Genomic DNA, 17,232 nt, shown 5'->3' with positions numbered 1-17,232 from the left:
AGAGAAGAGCTCAAACAAGGAAAACATTACAGGATTTTTCTAATTTTACCCCAATACTTACAGTTTTAATTAGGGGTGCTTAACGATTAATCGCGATTAATCGATAGCAGAATAAAAGTTTTTGTTTACATCATATATTTGTGTGAACTGTATATAATAACTTTGTATAAATAAATGCACACACATGCATGTATATATTTAAGAAATGGTTACATGTGTATATACATTTGTATATTTATTTATAATTTATATTATATATAAATATAAATACTTAATATATAAATATATATTTTTTCTTATAATTATACATGCATGTGTGCATATTTATATATACATAATTATTATACACAGTTCACACACATATATGATGTAAACAAAAACTTTTATTCTGCTATCGATTAATCGCGATTAATCGTTAAGCACCCCTAGTTTTAATGCAGTTTAAAATTGCAGTTTCAAAGGACTCCAAGCGATCCCGAACGAGGCATAAGGGTCACAGTCCAAAACATGGAAGTGTTTGGTGGCTTCTAAATTCATCCCTGTTTGGAGCCATAGGAATGAATGGGGCTAGGCTAAATGCTAACACATTCACGATGCGCTGTACAAAAATTAAGTGCACGCATTGAAAAAAGATAAATATGTATTAATTTGTCTAAGTTGAGGTAAGAACATAGTAAAATATTGAAAAACTGTGGTGTTTTCCTTTAAAAATGCCAACAGGCAGCACAGTGGCTCCATGGGTAGCACTGTTGCCCCACAGCCAGAAGGTTCATGGTTCCAGCTCCAGATGGGTCGGGAGGCGAATTTGCATCAGTGTGGGCTCACTGCGGGTACTTTCGCGTTTCCTCCCACAGTCCAAAAACATGCAGGTTAGGTGAATTGGAGATATCAGAAATTGCCTTTCACCAAATGTGTGTAGATTAATTTACTTGTGTAAAGATTAACTAGTTCTCATCATAACTATATCCACAGATGCTGTAATGACGTAAAGAATAAATAAATTAATAAAAATGCAAATGAATATGAATTACTCTGCAAAAAAAAAGACTTTCTAACTTAATATTTTTGTCTTGTTTTCAGTAGAAATATCAAAAAATTCTTAAATCAAGATGCATTTTCTTAATGAGCAAAATGAAAATAAGACAATTTAAGTGAATTTGTGCTTAAATCAACTAAAAATACCTAAAAATTACTGCAATTTTTTCTTGAATCAAGTGTTTAAAATAGTAAACTTATTAAGATTTTTTTCTTACCCCATTTGCAGATTTATTTGCTTTTTTTAAGCACACATGTATTACATTTTTTGGTCTAAAAACTCGTTTTTTTTCTTATGTCATTTTGCTCATCAAGAAAATGCATCTTGATTTAAGAATTTTTTGATATTTATACTAAAAACAATTTTTTTTGCAGTGTAATAATATAATTACAAAATGAATCTTTTAGCAGGTTCTCTGGTTCTTGCCAAATGTTTTAATGTGATTTTTATTTAAATATTTTTCAATAAACTTACAAGTTTATAAGCCTCTAACACAAAAACAGTCGTGGCCTTCTGGTGTAATTGCAGATTCTCCCCAAAAGATGTCACTAAATGCTTGTGTTTTGTGTTCATCTGTGCTGATGTGATTCACGTTTATTAATCAGGGCAGTGCTTCCTCATCCTGGTCCTCGAGGCCCCCAGACAGAGTTTTAGATGTCTCCTTATTTAAAACACCTGATTCAACTTATCAGCCTACTTCAAAAAAGTTAACATTTTTCTGTAACAAGCTGATGAGTTAAAAAAGGAGACATCTAAAACTTTCTGGGAGGGGGGCCTCGAAGATCAGGATTGGGAACCACTGGCCTAAGGAAAATGATTACACAGATATCAGTTTATTATTATCACATCCGCAGGAGTGAAGCTCATGACCCCTATCAGTATTTGTGGTCTGGATGAGGTCTGTAGGGCTTCTGGACACAGCATCATTTATTTTTTCATAAATCAGCAAATATGTTTATTTAAAAGACATTTAAGTTGGTTACATTTGACCCCTAAAATCAGTTTTTTTCTGCAGTGTTAATTGTAAGTTAACACTTCTTTTGTTATGAAGGATGAGAAGTTTAAATATACAGATGTTCCAGTGAGAGCAACCGAACCGTGACTCATTTGAAACATTAAACCACCGTGTCTTTTCCTCGCTTTCTATTTCTGGACACAAAGGTTTCTTTTTGGCAGGAGTAATGTTTTGATTGACTTCATGCTTTTGTTAAATCTAGTGGATTGAGAAGCCCCGGACTCAGTTTAGTGTCTTAAATTCACATTTGATACTTTATTTTCATATAATTCAGGTTGCAATAATGAAACTAGAACTGAAAAGATCCAAATTGTATGTGTCAGCCTCCATCAGTGCATTATAAGATTTAAGGAAGAATTATTTATGTCCGGGAAACCACCCCTTTGTGTTGACCCACACATAAAGTCAGGAGTTTTACGGCCGTGTTGTAATTTAATGTGATGGATGTTGAGAGCATTAATCTGCATCCTAAACTTTAATGACTTTGAAGTATTGAGAGAAATAAAGTGTGCACTTCTCTCTTGGCCTCTCTGTGATTTAACACCCTGACAGAGAGTCTGAACCGGGCACATAGAGGTCCTCTCAATCCGTGTCCACGTGGAGCAATCCATAAAGAAATAATAACAACACCGGAGAGATTTTCCATTAGCCAGTGATGTTATAGTTTATGGGTGAACAAGACATTTTAGGATTACTTTATGGAAACAACCGTGGCCACTGTTTGTTTTACCCTGATTAATAAACAATAGAAACATCACAGACATTCTATTGGATTTAATGGTTTTAATAGGAATTTTATTGGTTGTAATTAAAACTATCATGATCCCTGGGTATGTGTTGGGTTCTAATGGTGGGTGCATTAAATCCTACTGGAGAAAAGGAATTTTAAAGTAGTTTTAATGGTAACAGCTAATGGTTCCCATTGGTATTTTAATGGAAACCAGTAGAATTTTCAGCAGGGTTTGAGCTGTATGATCTTGCTTTGCATCTGTTGTGTTAAATCTAGACAGTAATTGTTCTTGCATTGATAACACATTCAGTTTAAACTACTGCTTAACATGAATTCGATGGTGACTGCTATAAGTTTTATTTGGACATCTAGAAAGCAGCGAAGTTCAAAACAAATCCATATTCCACCTTTAAGTCCGATTGATACTTAATAGCAAAAAAAGTTCAACTCCCGACTAAAAGAAAAAGGGAAAATAGGAAAAAGAGAGAAATGTGAGACTATAGATCACATACTGAACTCCAGAGGTTGTGCCCTCATGAGCACAGCTGTAATTTAAGCGAATAGGCCCCTCAATCTCCCCAAATCCACCCTATTAAGCAAATTACCGCTGACATGTGTGTTTCATTCCCATCATTTTCCTCCATTAGGTGAGCGGAGGGCACGGTACATTCGGAGACACGGACCCGCTTGTTTTACGACACACCGCTTGTGTTGTGCTCCTGAAGCGTGCCTTCAGAGGTTTTAACACTTCAAGTTCATGAATAAAGCGAGCATTAAAACAAGTGTTCACTGTTAGACTTGACTGTAATTTCTACAGTTACTTACCACAAAATGCCCAGTAAAATACCATCATTTTCTTTTCCAGTTCATTACTGTAATATGCATTGCATTATGGGTATGAACATTTAATTTACAGTGATTTACTGTATGTTTTGAATTTGCGGTAGACTGCTGTAAAACAACAGCAGTAGTGCTACTGTAGTTGAATAAAAGAGTGTTATAAAAGCATATAAAATGGAAAAATTAAATATATCTATGAAATGAAATACATACATATTTGCATATTTGTTATGCTTTTAGCAGTGAAGCAAATTTCAAAATGTGAATTGTTTTTCAGCAGTGTAAATAATTTATTTAGTATTGTAGATAGAAACAAGGGATTATGGATAAATGCTTGACCAACAGATTTGAATTTGACCTCAGACTTCAAAACACTAGTGACGCCAAGATTTCACTCCTCGGAGTATCAGGAAAGTGACAGAAGAGGCTACTTGTGGAGTGTAGCGAGTAACTTTTATTAAGTGACTCTGTGGGACTGTGGTAGTGTTACGGACCTACGACATAAGCGACTCGCATTCGATTCCTCTTCAAGGCAATATTTTTTTAAAACTAGGTTACAGTAATGGTATTATACTGTAAAAACATGTACAGTTATGGTACTGTAATGGGGCAGTTACCGCATATATACAATAACATTCTAACAGTGTTGATTTTTAAGTGGGTTTATAAGAGTATTTGCGTGCTTTCGTGAGTATTTGTTACATATTAAAGCAAATTTTATAGTTCAGGCAAAAATGTATAGAGTCATTTGATTTAAAAACTGTAGACATGTTAAAAACAAACTGTTAAAAGTGCATATACATTACCCTTTCCACTTTTGTACTGTGTAAAGTTAATAAATTACTTATACAGAAAACTATATAGTTGAATTACACATTAAAATGATCATTTATAAGCCATGATTACTACACTTTTACTATAAAAAAAACTACATTTTGTAAGGTGTGCTAATAATTTACAAAATAAAAGTATTGTTTTTGTAAAGCAGATGATGACACAAAACTACTGACGTGTCTGCAACATAAATATTAGTTTAGTATATAATTTTTTGTAAATATTTTTTGTATTAAAAAAATATTTTGTTTGCTTTTATTTTGTACAAAGTAGGCCTAATTAGCTTGCTTAAGCGCTAACGCAGACGAGATATCGCGATGACAAATTTTGACCAGACATTATTGCTCGGTACCAGTCGGGGTCCTAGGAGGGCAGAATTGCTCAAGACACCGTCCCCTTACATGGAAGTCGTCATTTCGCGCCACCATGTTTCTACGGTAGCTCTAAACGAACAAACTATCCTATAGATCGCGTTTTGTCCCTACGTTGTCTCCGGTGATGACATGTTTGTCCTGTGGCGGCTACCGTATAGTGGTGCAACGGATCGCAGTTGATCCGTGATCCGTACGGATCACGACCCACGGTTCGGCTCGCATGTGATTCGCGGATTAATACGCAAATTTAAATAGGGAAAGTTTATCATTTGTAAGTGTTATAAAGGTTTGCAAATGTTAACATTCAAGTGATTTTAAACAGTTTAACTGCAAAACGGCGCTAAAGTGATCAGTTTACTTTATGCACAAACGCACGCGTGCGGTTGAATGCGTCCGGTCCAGCTCGAGTCAGACATCATCCTTCAAAGATCAGAACTCTTGATGTGTAAACTTCAGAGAGTTGCGCTACTCTCTCTCATACTGTAGTGTATTAAAATACATTTGGCTAATAGAGCAATGAAAAACAACGTAACGTTTTTATGTGGGACGACTGTAATGCTACGCCGTCTGTAATTCGCCCTCTGTCTGTGTCTGTGCGCTCGTTTAAGGGGACTCGGTAGTGCACAAACAGAGAGATGCAGTCTGTGCATATTTGGTCTTAAAGAGACAGTAAGCTCAATTGACCTACTTAAGTCTGTGTCATTAATGTTAATCAAAGAACCCAAGACAAAGAGAAAATCACTTCTGAAGCTTTAAAAAAATAATTACATTTAATTAATACAATAAATGCAGTGTTATTATTCATTTGATTTCTGTAACTAATGATTTTAGACCTTACTTAATGTGCAACCTTGTTCTTTTTATAAATGTTTGTAATTTCTTGATTTGTTATTAGAATTTTCCCATACTTTTTTTTTGCTGATCCGAAAAATGATCCGATCCGTGCCTCAAAATCCGTAATGTGATCCGAACCGTGAGTTTTGTGATCCGTTGCACCCCTACTACTGTAGCTTCTCTATGTGTTTCGTGAGCTGTGGACTGAGCCGTTGGTGCAATTCACAATCTTACCGCTAGATGCCGCTACAAATCAACACAATGGTCCTTTAAGTAGTAGTATATTGTCCCATATACAATTTTTTTCCCTAGCAACCAGACAGAACACCCTAGCAACACCCAAACTAAACGTAATGTAATTGCATGGTTAACCACAAACTTAAATCTGGGTGTCAACTTTTGCACAGTGATGAGCAGAAAATGCAAACCTCTATTATTGTTAAAAATTTTCTTGCTGTTTGCTTTTCAACGTATCAACACTCCAGTATTTTCCCACATTTAAAAAAATGTAATTGGAAAATGATGATTGTAAAAGATAAATAATTGTCTATAAATCACCAAGAAATGGCAACCAGTTTTACTTTTAAAAGTGAGTATTGTGAGTTCACATTTTGTTGGTATGCCAACAGTGAGGATTGTGGGATATTTACGCGAGTATGTGTGCGATGTGAAACTCATTCTTAAAACTCATGTTTGTGTGGGCGATGTGTGTTGTCTCTCTCTCTCTCTCTCTCTCTCTCTCTCTCTCTCTCTCTCTCTCTCTCTCTCTCTCTCTCTCTCTCTCTCTCTCTCTCTCTCTCTCTCTCTCGCTAACTCGCTCACTCTCTCTCTCTCTCTCTTTGATGGGCGTCTGGGGTTGTACAGGTCAGACTGTGTGTAGTCTGTTATATTTGAGATGCCTTGCAATAAAACCCTCCCTGCAGGTCTCTATTTAAAGCAGTATAGATTCTGATCTTGGATCAGTTTCTTCCCTCTGTTTACAGTGATGTACAGGCAGGTCTGAGATCAGAATATCTCAAATGATTGTTTGACTGTGGGGTCGAGCTTGTATACCCGGGGGTAAAGACAAACCCTCTGTCTCTCTCGGGACCGCATGACCCTGTGGGTGGGCTGCATGTGACGGCCCCCTTATACGGCGTTAACCTATAAACAGCAAATAAAATACAAATCTGCCATAACACCGAGAGACAGGAAAGAGACTGTGTACACTTCACATGGATTTTATCATGGTAAACAGGACGTCCCCTTTTTCTTGTTAAAATAAGAAGAAAAAAAATAAGAGGAGTTTTGTGCCTTTGGATTGTGAAATCCCACATATTGTGATTTCTTTTAATATGTTTATTTATTTATTTATTTTAAGTTATGTTTTTGTGCCTTTATTTAGACATCCTAGTGGAGAGTAGACAGGAAATCATAGGGTGGAGATAGGGGAGCGGGATAGGCAAAACTCGGGTCGCCGTGAGCACATTGGTGCTTCATGTCAGCACACTAACCACATCGGTGCAGACTTGTTTTAATATGTTTGATTGTAAATTTGATATTTAAAGAGGTTATATCATGAAAATTCATGTTTAAGTGCTATAATTTGGTCCCCAGTGCTTCTATAAACCTAGAAAATTTGAAAAAGATCAACCCAGTAACTTAGTTTTGGTAAATCATTCTCTGCAAGCATGTGAAAAAAAAGCTCATTAAAAATTCGGCTCCCCTTGTGATGTCAGAAGGTGATGTCACACCAACAAAGTGGCAATTTTAACATGTTATACTAAATTATCTATGTGGTATTTTGAGCTAAACCTTCACATATGTACTCTGGTGACACCAAAGATTTATTTTACATTTTTAAAAAATCTTGTGAAATGTCCCCTTTAAATCAACTTTGCAAATAGAGCATAGAGAATTTACATACATTAAGGTCATTTACATAAAGTAGTTGTACAAATAATCGTATAAAATTTAAGGTTCGGAGTGAAGACGTATAATAGTCATGAATATTGATATTAAAACTAAACTAAACTCAAATTTGATCTTCATAATTTGACTTTTTTCATTTTTTTTATTTCCAATGAATTATTTATTTTATTTATTTTTTATTCATGCAAAACTATGGTCGTCTGCTGTTGTGTTTATTGATGCGTAATAAATACAAAAACATTAACGTACAATTGTGTTTGGTTTGGCAAACCTTTACTGACTTAATTTGGGGAAAATAAAATGAAATGCATAAAAAATTTACAAAATGGTTCCTTTTAAAAACAGCAAAATGTATAATTTGTATGTTTAGTGTTTTCAGTTTTATAAATCTGTGTGCATCTATAAGTGGTTAGTTTTTAATGTTGTTGTGTTGATAGGTTGTCTTTGCTTTGGTGATGTGATGTATGTATTTGTAGGAGATTATGGTCACAGATGATGCTGTGCGGTTTTTAACAGGGTGCGTTGTGGGGAAAGATCCCCTTGTTATTTTCAAGGAGGGTTTGGAAAAATGTTTTTACTAGTGAGCTACCCACATAGGCAGTATTTTAAGTCATCATAATTGTATGAGATGATATACAATACATCATAATTGCTGCTTTCCAAGAGAACTTATTTTAAAATCAAATTCTGCGAGATTGTTTCCAGTCTGTATCTCATAATGCAAAAACATCATCTAAGATGGATATTATAAATATAAATTTTTGTTTAAAACCTAAAACACATTTTCACAATACTTGCATGTACATTAATGCCTTTTTTTTAAACCATTGCACACCATTTGTGTGACAGATTTAGTATGTTCTCCGGGGTCAGGTTGTGCACCCCACAGCTCTGTCCTGATATCGAGTGATGTAGAGATCTTTTTCTCTGAGGTTTCATGAGTGACGTGTCCGTCTCTGGTCTTCATTAAGGATTGGTTGTGTTGAATGATGGTTGAGCAGTATCAGTCACACACGGTTTCTGTTAGCGCTCATTTCCCCTCACTGATCGTATTCTCTCTTCTGATTGGCTGCTTTCTGTGTTGTGAGGTCATCTGATGGTCACTGATTGTATGAACTGATCTTGACATAGAGATCCACTGGGGTTAAAGCAGCACTTATTTTGACTGACTCATAACACATAGCACATATAAAGCCATGTTTACCATCAAAGGATGTATTCATAGAAACACAGGACAGTCAAATTATAAAAGTATTTTTAAGGTGGTCACATCTATAAAGGCCTGTTCATGTCAAGAATGATAACTGTAAACATAACTACAATGATAACTATATTACAAGTGTGGGCTTTGCTATAGTCATCATCATTTTGGTTATAGTCATCCTTGGTGTGACGTTTTTAATCCAAGTACTTAATCCGTTCCCAAATGTGAGGTTTTATCCATAACCAATACACATAATTGAAATTTTTAATAATACAATGTTGACATTTTTAATTAAACAAGCATGTGTTTCATTACTTGCTAGCCTTTTTTTTTAAGTTGCACGCCAGCATTTTGGTGATTTTTACAAAAGTTTCACAAAATGCCTTCCAGGAAAATTTTCTTCGAAAAATATATAAACATACAAATATATCAAATGAAAGAACAGACCCTCTGCTATCAAAAAACAATAAACAAATAAACAAAAAGGGAAAAATCATCCTATCTATATTTTTCCTTTGCTTATGAACTCTTAAATATGAATATTTTTCTTTAAAAATACATTTTTTAGCAGAAAGATAAAATAATTGCATTTTTGTGTAGGAATTTTGTTAGAGATCAGATTCAGAACGATTATCAAAACATACACAGAGTTTAAAATTAGTAAATAATTTTTTTGCTTCAGTTTTTTAATAAATTGGGTAAATGTGTGCCATCTAGAGGATAATCGCAGTATTACAGATTAACATAAAAACTCATCAGGAAAAGTTTTTTTATGCAAATGTTTTCTCTTAATTGATGAGATAACTCGTCAATGGTGGGGAAAGAGTTAATTTTACTGATGTTTAATATTTTGTCCTGAATGCATGATATTTATTTTCACCTGTTATGTTTCCCCCTGTAGGACAAGAAGTTGCGCATCTTTGACCCCAGGGCTCAGCCGTCAGCGGTTCAGGTACGTTTGAAGCTTTTCTCTTAACCAGCTGCTTCCTGTGCTGGACGCATCATTTCCTGTCAAAGGGATAGTTCACCCAAAAAATTTCGTCATTTCTCACCCTCATGTGGTTCCTGTATGACTTAATTTACTTTGTTAAACACAAAAGAAGATATTTTAAAAAATTGATTGTAAGCACACAGTTGAAGGTACCCATAGACTTCCATAGTAGGATAAACAAATACTATGGAAGTCAACAGGGTACCGTTAACACTGTGCTTACCATCGTTAATCAAAAAATGAATTTTTATTTTTGGGTGAACTATCCTTTTACCTCTGACCTCATTTCACTTTATTGACTTTTCTTTATTAAATTTACTTGTGGCTCTCTATCGCCATCTCTGTTTGAAACAAAAATTGCAGATTTTATTTACGCATCTTTTTACTGTTTGTGTATTGAAAACTGACATTCCCTGGGCAATCTAACCAGTCAACTCAACTTATTTATCATTATTACAAGGCATGCTTATCATTGTGATTTTGTGAACACTGATTTTTTTTATGTACTTGCTCAATAGCAGATATTTATTTATTTTTAATTATTTTAAGTACAGTTTAGTTTCTATCGTATGGATATTGTTTTCTTTATTAAGTTTTGCAAAATTTTATTTCAGTTTTATTTAGTTAAACAACCTTAAAACCTCTTCAACTTGTTCCTTCTATTTTTTGTTTGGTTTGATTATTCGTACTTCACTATTGTAACTTCTTTTTTTAATTTACTGCATTTTTCCACCGCTATCTTATGGCAATTCATATGCATTTTACTAGGTGGCTGATTCGTAATAAATCGTATGACCACATCCGTAAATTTTTTGTACAATTTGCCCCTGTGACTTTGGGGTAAGGGGTGTGGTTTCGTTATTTATTTTCTGATAATCGTATGTTTTTGTACAATTCATATTTATACGAATAAGCTAACTTTTAAAATACGTACGAATTCTCATGAGATCAGGCTGTTGTTTTTCATGAGCTCCTCACCATTGAAACCTATTAAACTCTGAGAAGCCATTGTGATCATGACCGCTTGTACCGTGAGACAGTGATGGTGTTGTGAAGACTGTAGAGAATCACCAGCTCCTGTTTGAGAGTTAATCAATCCTACCGATTTTAACAGGAACGAGGAAGTTTGGGTCAAGTCCGACCAAACATTCCCACAGTCCTTCGCTGAGGTGAGCTGTGACCTCACTGAAGCCCCGAGTCTTTTTGTTTGTATTGTCTTTTAAAGGTACATAAAGCTCATAGCGAATCAGATCATGGTGGATTATACATTAGCCGTGCTGCTCTCTGAGTAAACAGCCGATAGTATGGAAGGTTTACTGAGGATTAGTGTCTCAGAAATGTGTTAGATCTGACATCTGAAGCCCTGCTGTGACATAAACACACAAACACTCGTGTGTGATCTCTGTCACTGTGTTGTTAGAGCATCAGATTATTGGACTTTGTCCGAGTTTGTCCTGTCGGTATGTTCATGAGAGTTTCTGTTAGCTTTAACTCCAAACGTCTTTGTTCAGTGAAACTGAGATGAGTCTGATATATCTACTGAAAAGACCAGCTTAAACCAGCCTAAACTGGTTGGCTGGTTTTAGCTGCTCTCCCAGCCTGATTTTAGCTGGTCAGACTGGGAGACCAGCTAACCCAATAGCTACAACCAGCTGATTCATTAGCTTTGCCAGGCTGGGAGGAACAGTTTAAACCAGCTACTTCCATCTTAAACCAGCTAAGACCAGCCAGCCAGTTTAGCCAAACTTCCAGTCTGGTCAAGCTGGTTTAAGCTGGTGGGTCACCTGTTCTTCCAGCCTGACCAGATAACACCATCTAACATGTGTCCAAAACCTCTCTAAAACCAGTCTGCTAACCCAGTGTAACCAGCTAAAACAGAGCGTCAACCTTACGATCTCTCTGATGAAACCAATACAGAAGTGACTTAAACTGCAATTCATCGACTGGCCACTAGAGGCTTTAAAAGGGAGTCAATTCCCATAGACCCCATATTAAAATGCCGAACTTTACAACAGGAAATAATATGTTTACAGCCTGGTAAAAAAGTGTTTTTGGTCTATATAGCAAATTTTGCCATTCATGACAACTGTGAGAGGGGTGAAAATTTTTGTAACTCATCCGTTTAGATTATATTAAGCCTTAAACTTCTGCACTTGATTGACAGTTGAACAGCCACTGCTGTCAATACAGTTGAGCTAGGCGGGCGTGGTTTCAGCAACCAGCCACCTCAGCTTCACCCACGTCGCACCCCTTTACCCATTTTAGGATATACGCAAGTGATGCGCGGTGACCCTCGGCCAAGATGGTGACGGCAGGCACCGCCTACTTTAAGCTTCAAAAATAATATTTAGAAACCTATGGGTGACCTCATGGACACTACATCCATCTTTTTTACAGTCTATGGGTAAAACCAGGCTTTTGTGACTTTATCGCTATTTAGTGTTAATTTGCATCCTTGTCATTTTTATATTTCTCTATCAGCATTATGTAGGGTCCTAACCAGCCATGATGCTTTCCAGTGACTTTGGAGAGTATAGAGTTGGGATTTCACCAAATAAGAAGTTGCAATGCCCATGCAATGTGACAAAAATAGAAAATAACCAACTAAAAGAATATATCTAGTCAACACAAGTGGTTAGGACAAAAACTTTCAAGAGCTTTTATAGATTCTGTCCCATTGTGTACTCAACAGAGATGTATAGTAACGAAGTAGAACTACTTCACTACTGTACTTAAGTACTAAAAGACAGTATCTGTACTCTACTGAAGTATTATTTTTTTCTCCTACTTCCACTTTTACTTCAGTAAATTTTTTCTTTGAGTTTAATACTTTTACTCCAATACATTTTTTATGTGCTGCATAGTTACTCGTTACTCTCAAATGTTACGAATCATGGTCACATGGTGGTCTGAACCAATTGGAGATAGTGAAGTGCGACCCCTCCCTCCCTCTCACTCACAAATATGAGCCGGGGTTGTGGACAAATGTGAAGCGAAGAGAGAACCAAAGTGCGCGAGAAAGACAGAGAGAGAGAATGCGCAAGAAAGGGCGAGTGTGCGCGAAAGAAGGAAACCTAAATTCAATGAAACACCTTGTACCTTTACCTATTACCATTTTATCTACAAATATTTCATTAATTCTGAATTCTTTATCGCCATATCAGTTAAATTAATCTGAATTATCTGAACATTCATGTCCTTGTACTCCTGCTACAGCCAAAGGAATTGTGAGTGTCCTTTAGCTAAAACATTTGAAATAATATAAACAATATCATATTCAAACTTTTGACTGTTTTCTTTAATAACTACATTACACAATACTTGTACTTTTACTTTCAGTACTTGAGTAGTATATTTTAAAATAAACTACTTGCAATACTTAAGTACAAAGCATGTTTAATACTTTAGTACTTCCACTTAAGTGCTGTGCTTAAAGAGCACTTCAACTTCTACTCAAGTCACTTTTTTGATAGAGCACTTGTACTTTTACTCAAGTCTGGGTCGCTAGTACTTTATACATCTCTGGTACTCAACTTGTAAAGCTGCTAACGAAACAAGATCTATCGGTCTATCTGGCTGTCGATGTGTCTATCTGTTGATTGGTCTGAGAGGCTGTGAAAAACATGCGTTTTCGTCGATGGGATCACAAGTGGACGACGTTAATGCCAGGTGTAAACGGTGTTCAAAACGTTTTGAGCTCATCCACTTTCGACCACTTTCAACCACATCCAGAGGTAGTCGAAACCACTTTCGATCGGATCGCTTTGGAGTTGCGGAACGCATATGTGGTTGAATGCGTTCGAACCGCCACACGCGCCCGCCTTCTCTCCGCCCATTTATCTAATCTGAGGTATTAAACACAAGTTTTACGTCTTTTTTGACTTCTGGCGTGAACATACGGTGAACAGCGCTATTTTTAGCCTTTTATTGATAAAACTAAAGCGGCTGATCTCCGTAGTTTCGTTTTGAAAGCGTGTGAAAGTTGTGCGATCCTATTTTATCAATTGCGCTGAAAATTCAGGAAAGTTCTTACATACACACGTACCAAACTCTGTGTACCATGTTTACTTGGCAGTGGACTCCGACATAATATTAGTTTGCGTCCATATAAACTCATAATTACTCCCGCTCGCGTTTGAATGACAGCAGAGAGACTCGCCCACAGTATTCACAGACCACCCCTCAAAGTATTCAGGACAGAAGCGGTCGAAAGTGGACAAAAGAGATGGATTTAAATACCAGGTGTAAACGTGATGTGTCTCTCTCGTCCACTTGTGATCCGATCGATGAAAACACATCTTAATACTAAGTGTAAACAGCCCCTGGCTGTCTATCTGTCGATGTGTTTGTTTGATAAAGATGTAGGAGTTATACAGATGAGTTGATTCTTTGTGCTGGATTCAACTTGTTTGAGATCCATGTGACTTTAGTTGAGTTTGTGCCATGTGCCAAACACAGGACGTTTGCAAATTTTTCTTCAAATGTCATCCTGGCACATTTGCATGTCATTTGTTTGGCATGATAACCTGTATTGGCCAAATATATCTTCTATCAATATCTTCTATTGTTTCTATGAAGCCACACAGTGGGCTTACATTATAATGTAACAGTTATAAAACGTTATGTCATTACGTCATCCATGAACATGATTCCTGAAAATAGGGCAGATGTCAAGATTCTCAGTAAACGTTCAGTTTTACTAGTAAGATCCCTGATGCTGGTTTTCTGGTTGTAAAGATTAGCAGGAAACTGATGCCAGAGTATCCAGTATCAAATCGTCTTTATCTTGAGTCAGGTTCAATGGAGACCATCTTGCTTTCCAGCCATGTTTTCCTGGCACTTCATTGCGTGTATGCACCCCTTCACCCCCTTTAACATTACACGTACTTGAGCATCCTAAATGATCTGTCACAGGCCAATGGAGCGCTGCCTGATGAACTCTCAAACCCAGAGCAAAGCCTCAGCAGTCATCCCAAGGCCTAAGACGTGTTTGAAGGCTGCCATATTGTTTATGAAATTGACCTCACATAACACAACCCCTTCTCATCGCAGGGTCTTAGCCGCCACACACACGCTTGTAAAACCAATGCTTTCGTGCACCGGGTGATGACTACTGTCTGTTTATGGAGCGGTCGTGTGGTACGGCCGCTTTTCTTCGACAGATTGTCTGATATAGACAGGTGGGGTAAAAATAGAGGCAAATTGTAGTCCGGTTTTGCAGTATTTATGGGAAGAAGCGAGACTGTGTATAATTTACTCTCTTGGAAGGCATGTGTATGATCTGTAATCAGTGCAGGCACACGGCTGTATTTAGGTAGCTGGCACGGCTGTGTGCTGGGAGAAATTTGTGGTTTTGAGAGTCGCTTTGTACGTTTTCCTGCTTCGTCTCGATTTTTAAATTGTAAATGTGTGAATAAGGGCCTAAATTGCACCAGATTTTTCAAAGATGTTCAATTGCTCAGCGTAGTTTTCATTGTAAAGCTTTGTTTTGTGATTTGCTACTCACATTTCCTCCTCATATTTCCATGTGATGTTTTAAGAGTTCAACATTCCAGTGATTTGTTTTACCATGGGAATGGGAATGGCATGCATTGCAGTGCTAAAACTCTCTTAACCATAGTAAAATCACTATAATCGCTCTTTCTCTCTTTGTTGTTTACTGCTTTATAGTATTTGATAAAAGTTTTAATACTCAATAATTTATATAAAACAATCTTTACTATAGTAAAATCACTGTAAATCGATCTTTCACTCTTTGTTGTTTACTGCTTTATTGCACTTTGTAAAAGTTTTAATACTGAATAATTCATATAAAACCTTTTGCAACAATTAACAATTGTGAAATGGGCTATATAAATAAAATGGAATTGAACTGAATTGAAAACTCTCTTTGCTGTAGTAAAATCACTGTAAATAGCGCTCTCTCTTTGTTGTTTACTGCTTTATAGTATTTGATAAAAGTTTTAATACTCAATCATTTATATAAAACAATCTTTACTATAGTAAAATCACTGTAAATCGCTCTTTCACTCTTTGTTGTTTACTGCTTTATTGTACTTTGTAAAAGTTTTAATAGTGAATAATTCATATAAAACTCTCCTTGCTGTAGTAAAAGCACTGTAAATAGGGCTCTCTCTTTGTTGTTTACTGCTTTATTGTACTTTGTAAAAGTTTTAACACTGAATAATTCATATAAACTCTCTTTGCCACAATAAAACCACAGTAATTTGCGCTCTTTCTTTGTTGTTTACTGCTTTATAGTATTTTTTAAAAGTTTTAATACTCTTAATACTTTTAATAATTTATATAGAACTCTCTTTACTGTAGTAAAATTACTATAAATCGCTCTTTCTCTCTTTGTTGTTGCTTTATAGTACTTTGTAAGTTTTAATACTGGATAATTAATATAAAACTCTCTTTACCATAGTAAAATCACTATAATCGCTCTTTCTCTCTTTGTTGTTTACTGCTTTATAGTATTTTATAAAAGTTTTAATTCTGAATAAATTATATAAAACAATTTGTATCATAGTAAAATCACTAAATTTGCTCTTTATCTCTTTGTTTTTTACTGCTTTATAATATTGTATAAAAGTTTTAATACTCAATAATTTATATAAAACTATCTTTGCTGTAGTAAAATCACTGTAAATTGCGCTCTTTCTTTGTTGTTTACTGCTTTATAGTATTTTATAAAAGTTTTAATGCTGAATAATTTATGTAAAACTCTCTTTGCTGTAGTAAAACCACTGTAAATTGTTTTCTTTCCCTTTTTTTCTTCTTTATAGTACTTTGTAAAAGTTTTAACACTGAATAATTCATATAAAATTTCTTTGCCATAGTAAAACCACAGTAAATTGCGCTCTTTCTTGGTTGTTTACTGCTTTATAGTATTTTATAAAAGTTTTAATACTCAATAATTTACATAAAACTCTCTTTGCTGTAGTAAAATTACTGTAAATCGCTCTTTCTCTCTTTGTTGTTAACTGCTTTATAGTCTTTTGTAAAACTTTTAATACTGAAAAATTCATTTAAAACTATCTTTACTGTAGTAAAATTACTGTTAATCACTCTTTCTTTCTTTGTTGTTTACTGCTTTACAGTACTTTGTAAAAGTTTTAATGCTGAATAATTCAACTTAAACTCTCTTTACCATAGTAAAATTACTAAAATTGCTCTTTCTCTCTTTGTTGTTTACTGCTTTATAGTATTTTATAAATGTTTTAATTCTGAATAATTCATATAAAACAATTTTTTTATAGTAAAATCACCATAATTGCTCTTTATCTCTTTGTTTTTTACTGCTTTATAGTACTTTTTAAAAGTTGTTATACTCAATAATTTATATAAAACTATTTTACCATTGTAAAATCAATGTAAATTGCTCCTTTTTTGTTGTTTACTGCTTTATAGTATTTTATAAAAGTTTTAATACTCAATAATTTAAATAAAACTCTCTTTGC

The 17,232-nt window shown here is 35.2% G+C and overlaps 1 protein-coding gene across 1 annotated transcript in view; it reads left to right on the top strand.

The window, feature by feature from the left end:
- coro7 (coronin 7) overlaps window positions 1-17,232 on the top strand; it is a 192,673-nt gene that overhangs the window by 35,684 nt on the left and 139,757 nt on the right. The window contains exon 7 of the mRNA XM_065253134.2: window positions 9,680-9,730. Within this exon, the coding sequence (XP_065109206.1) occupies window positions 9,680-9,730 (51 nt within the window). The remainder of the gene's footprint in view (window positions 1-9,679; window positions 9,731-17,232) is intronic.

Source organism: Paramisgurnus dabryanus, chromosome 3 (assembly GCF_030506205.2).
Source record: "Paramisgurnus dabryanus chromosome 3, PD_genome_1.1, whole genome shotgun sequence".
NCBI lineage: Eukaryota > Metazoa > Chordata > Actinopteri > Cypriniformes > Cobitidae > Paramisgurnus > Paramisgurnus dabryanus.
This window is presented reverse-complemented; position numbering and strand designations above follow the sequence as displayed.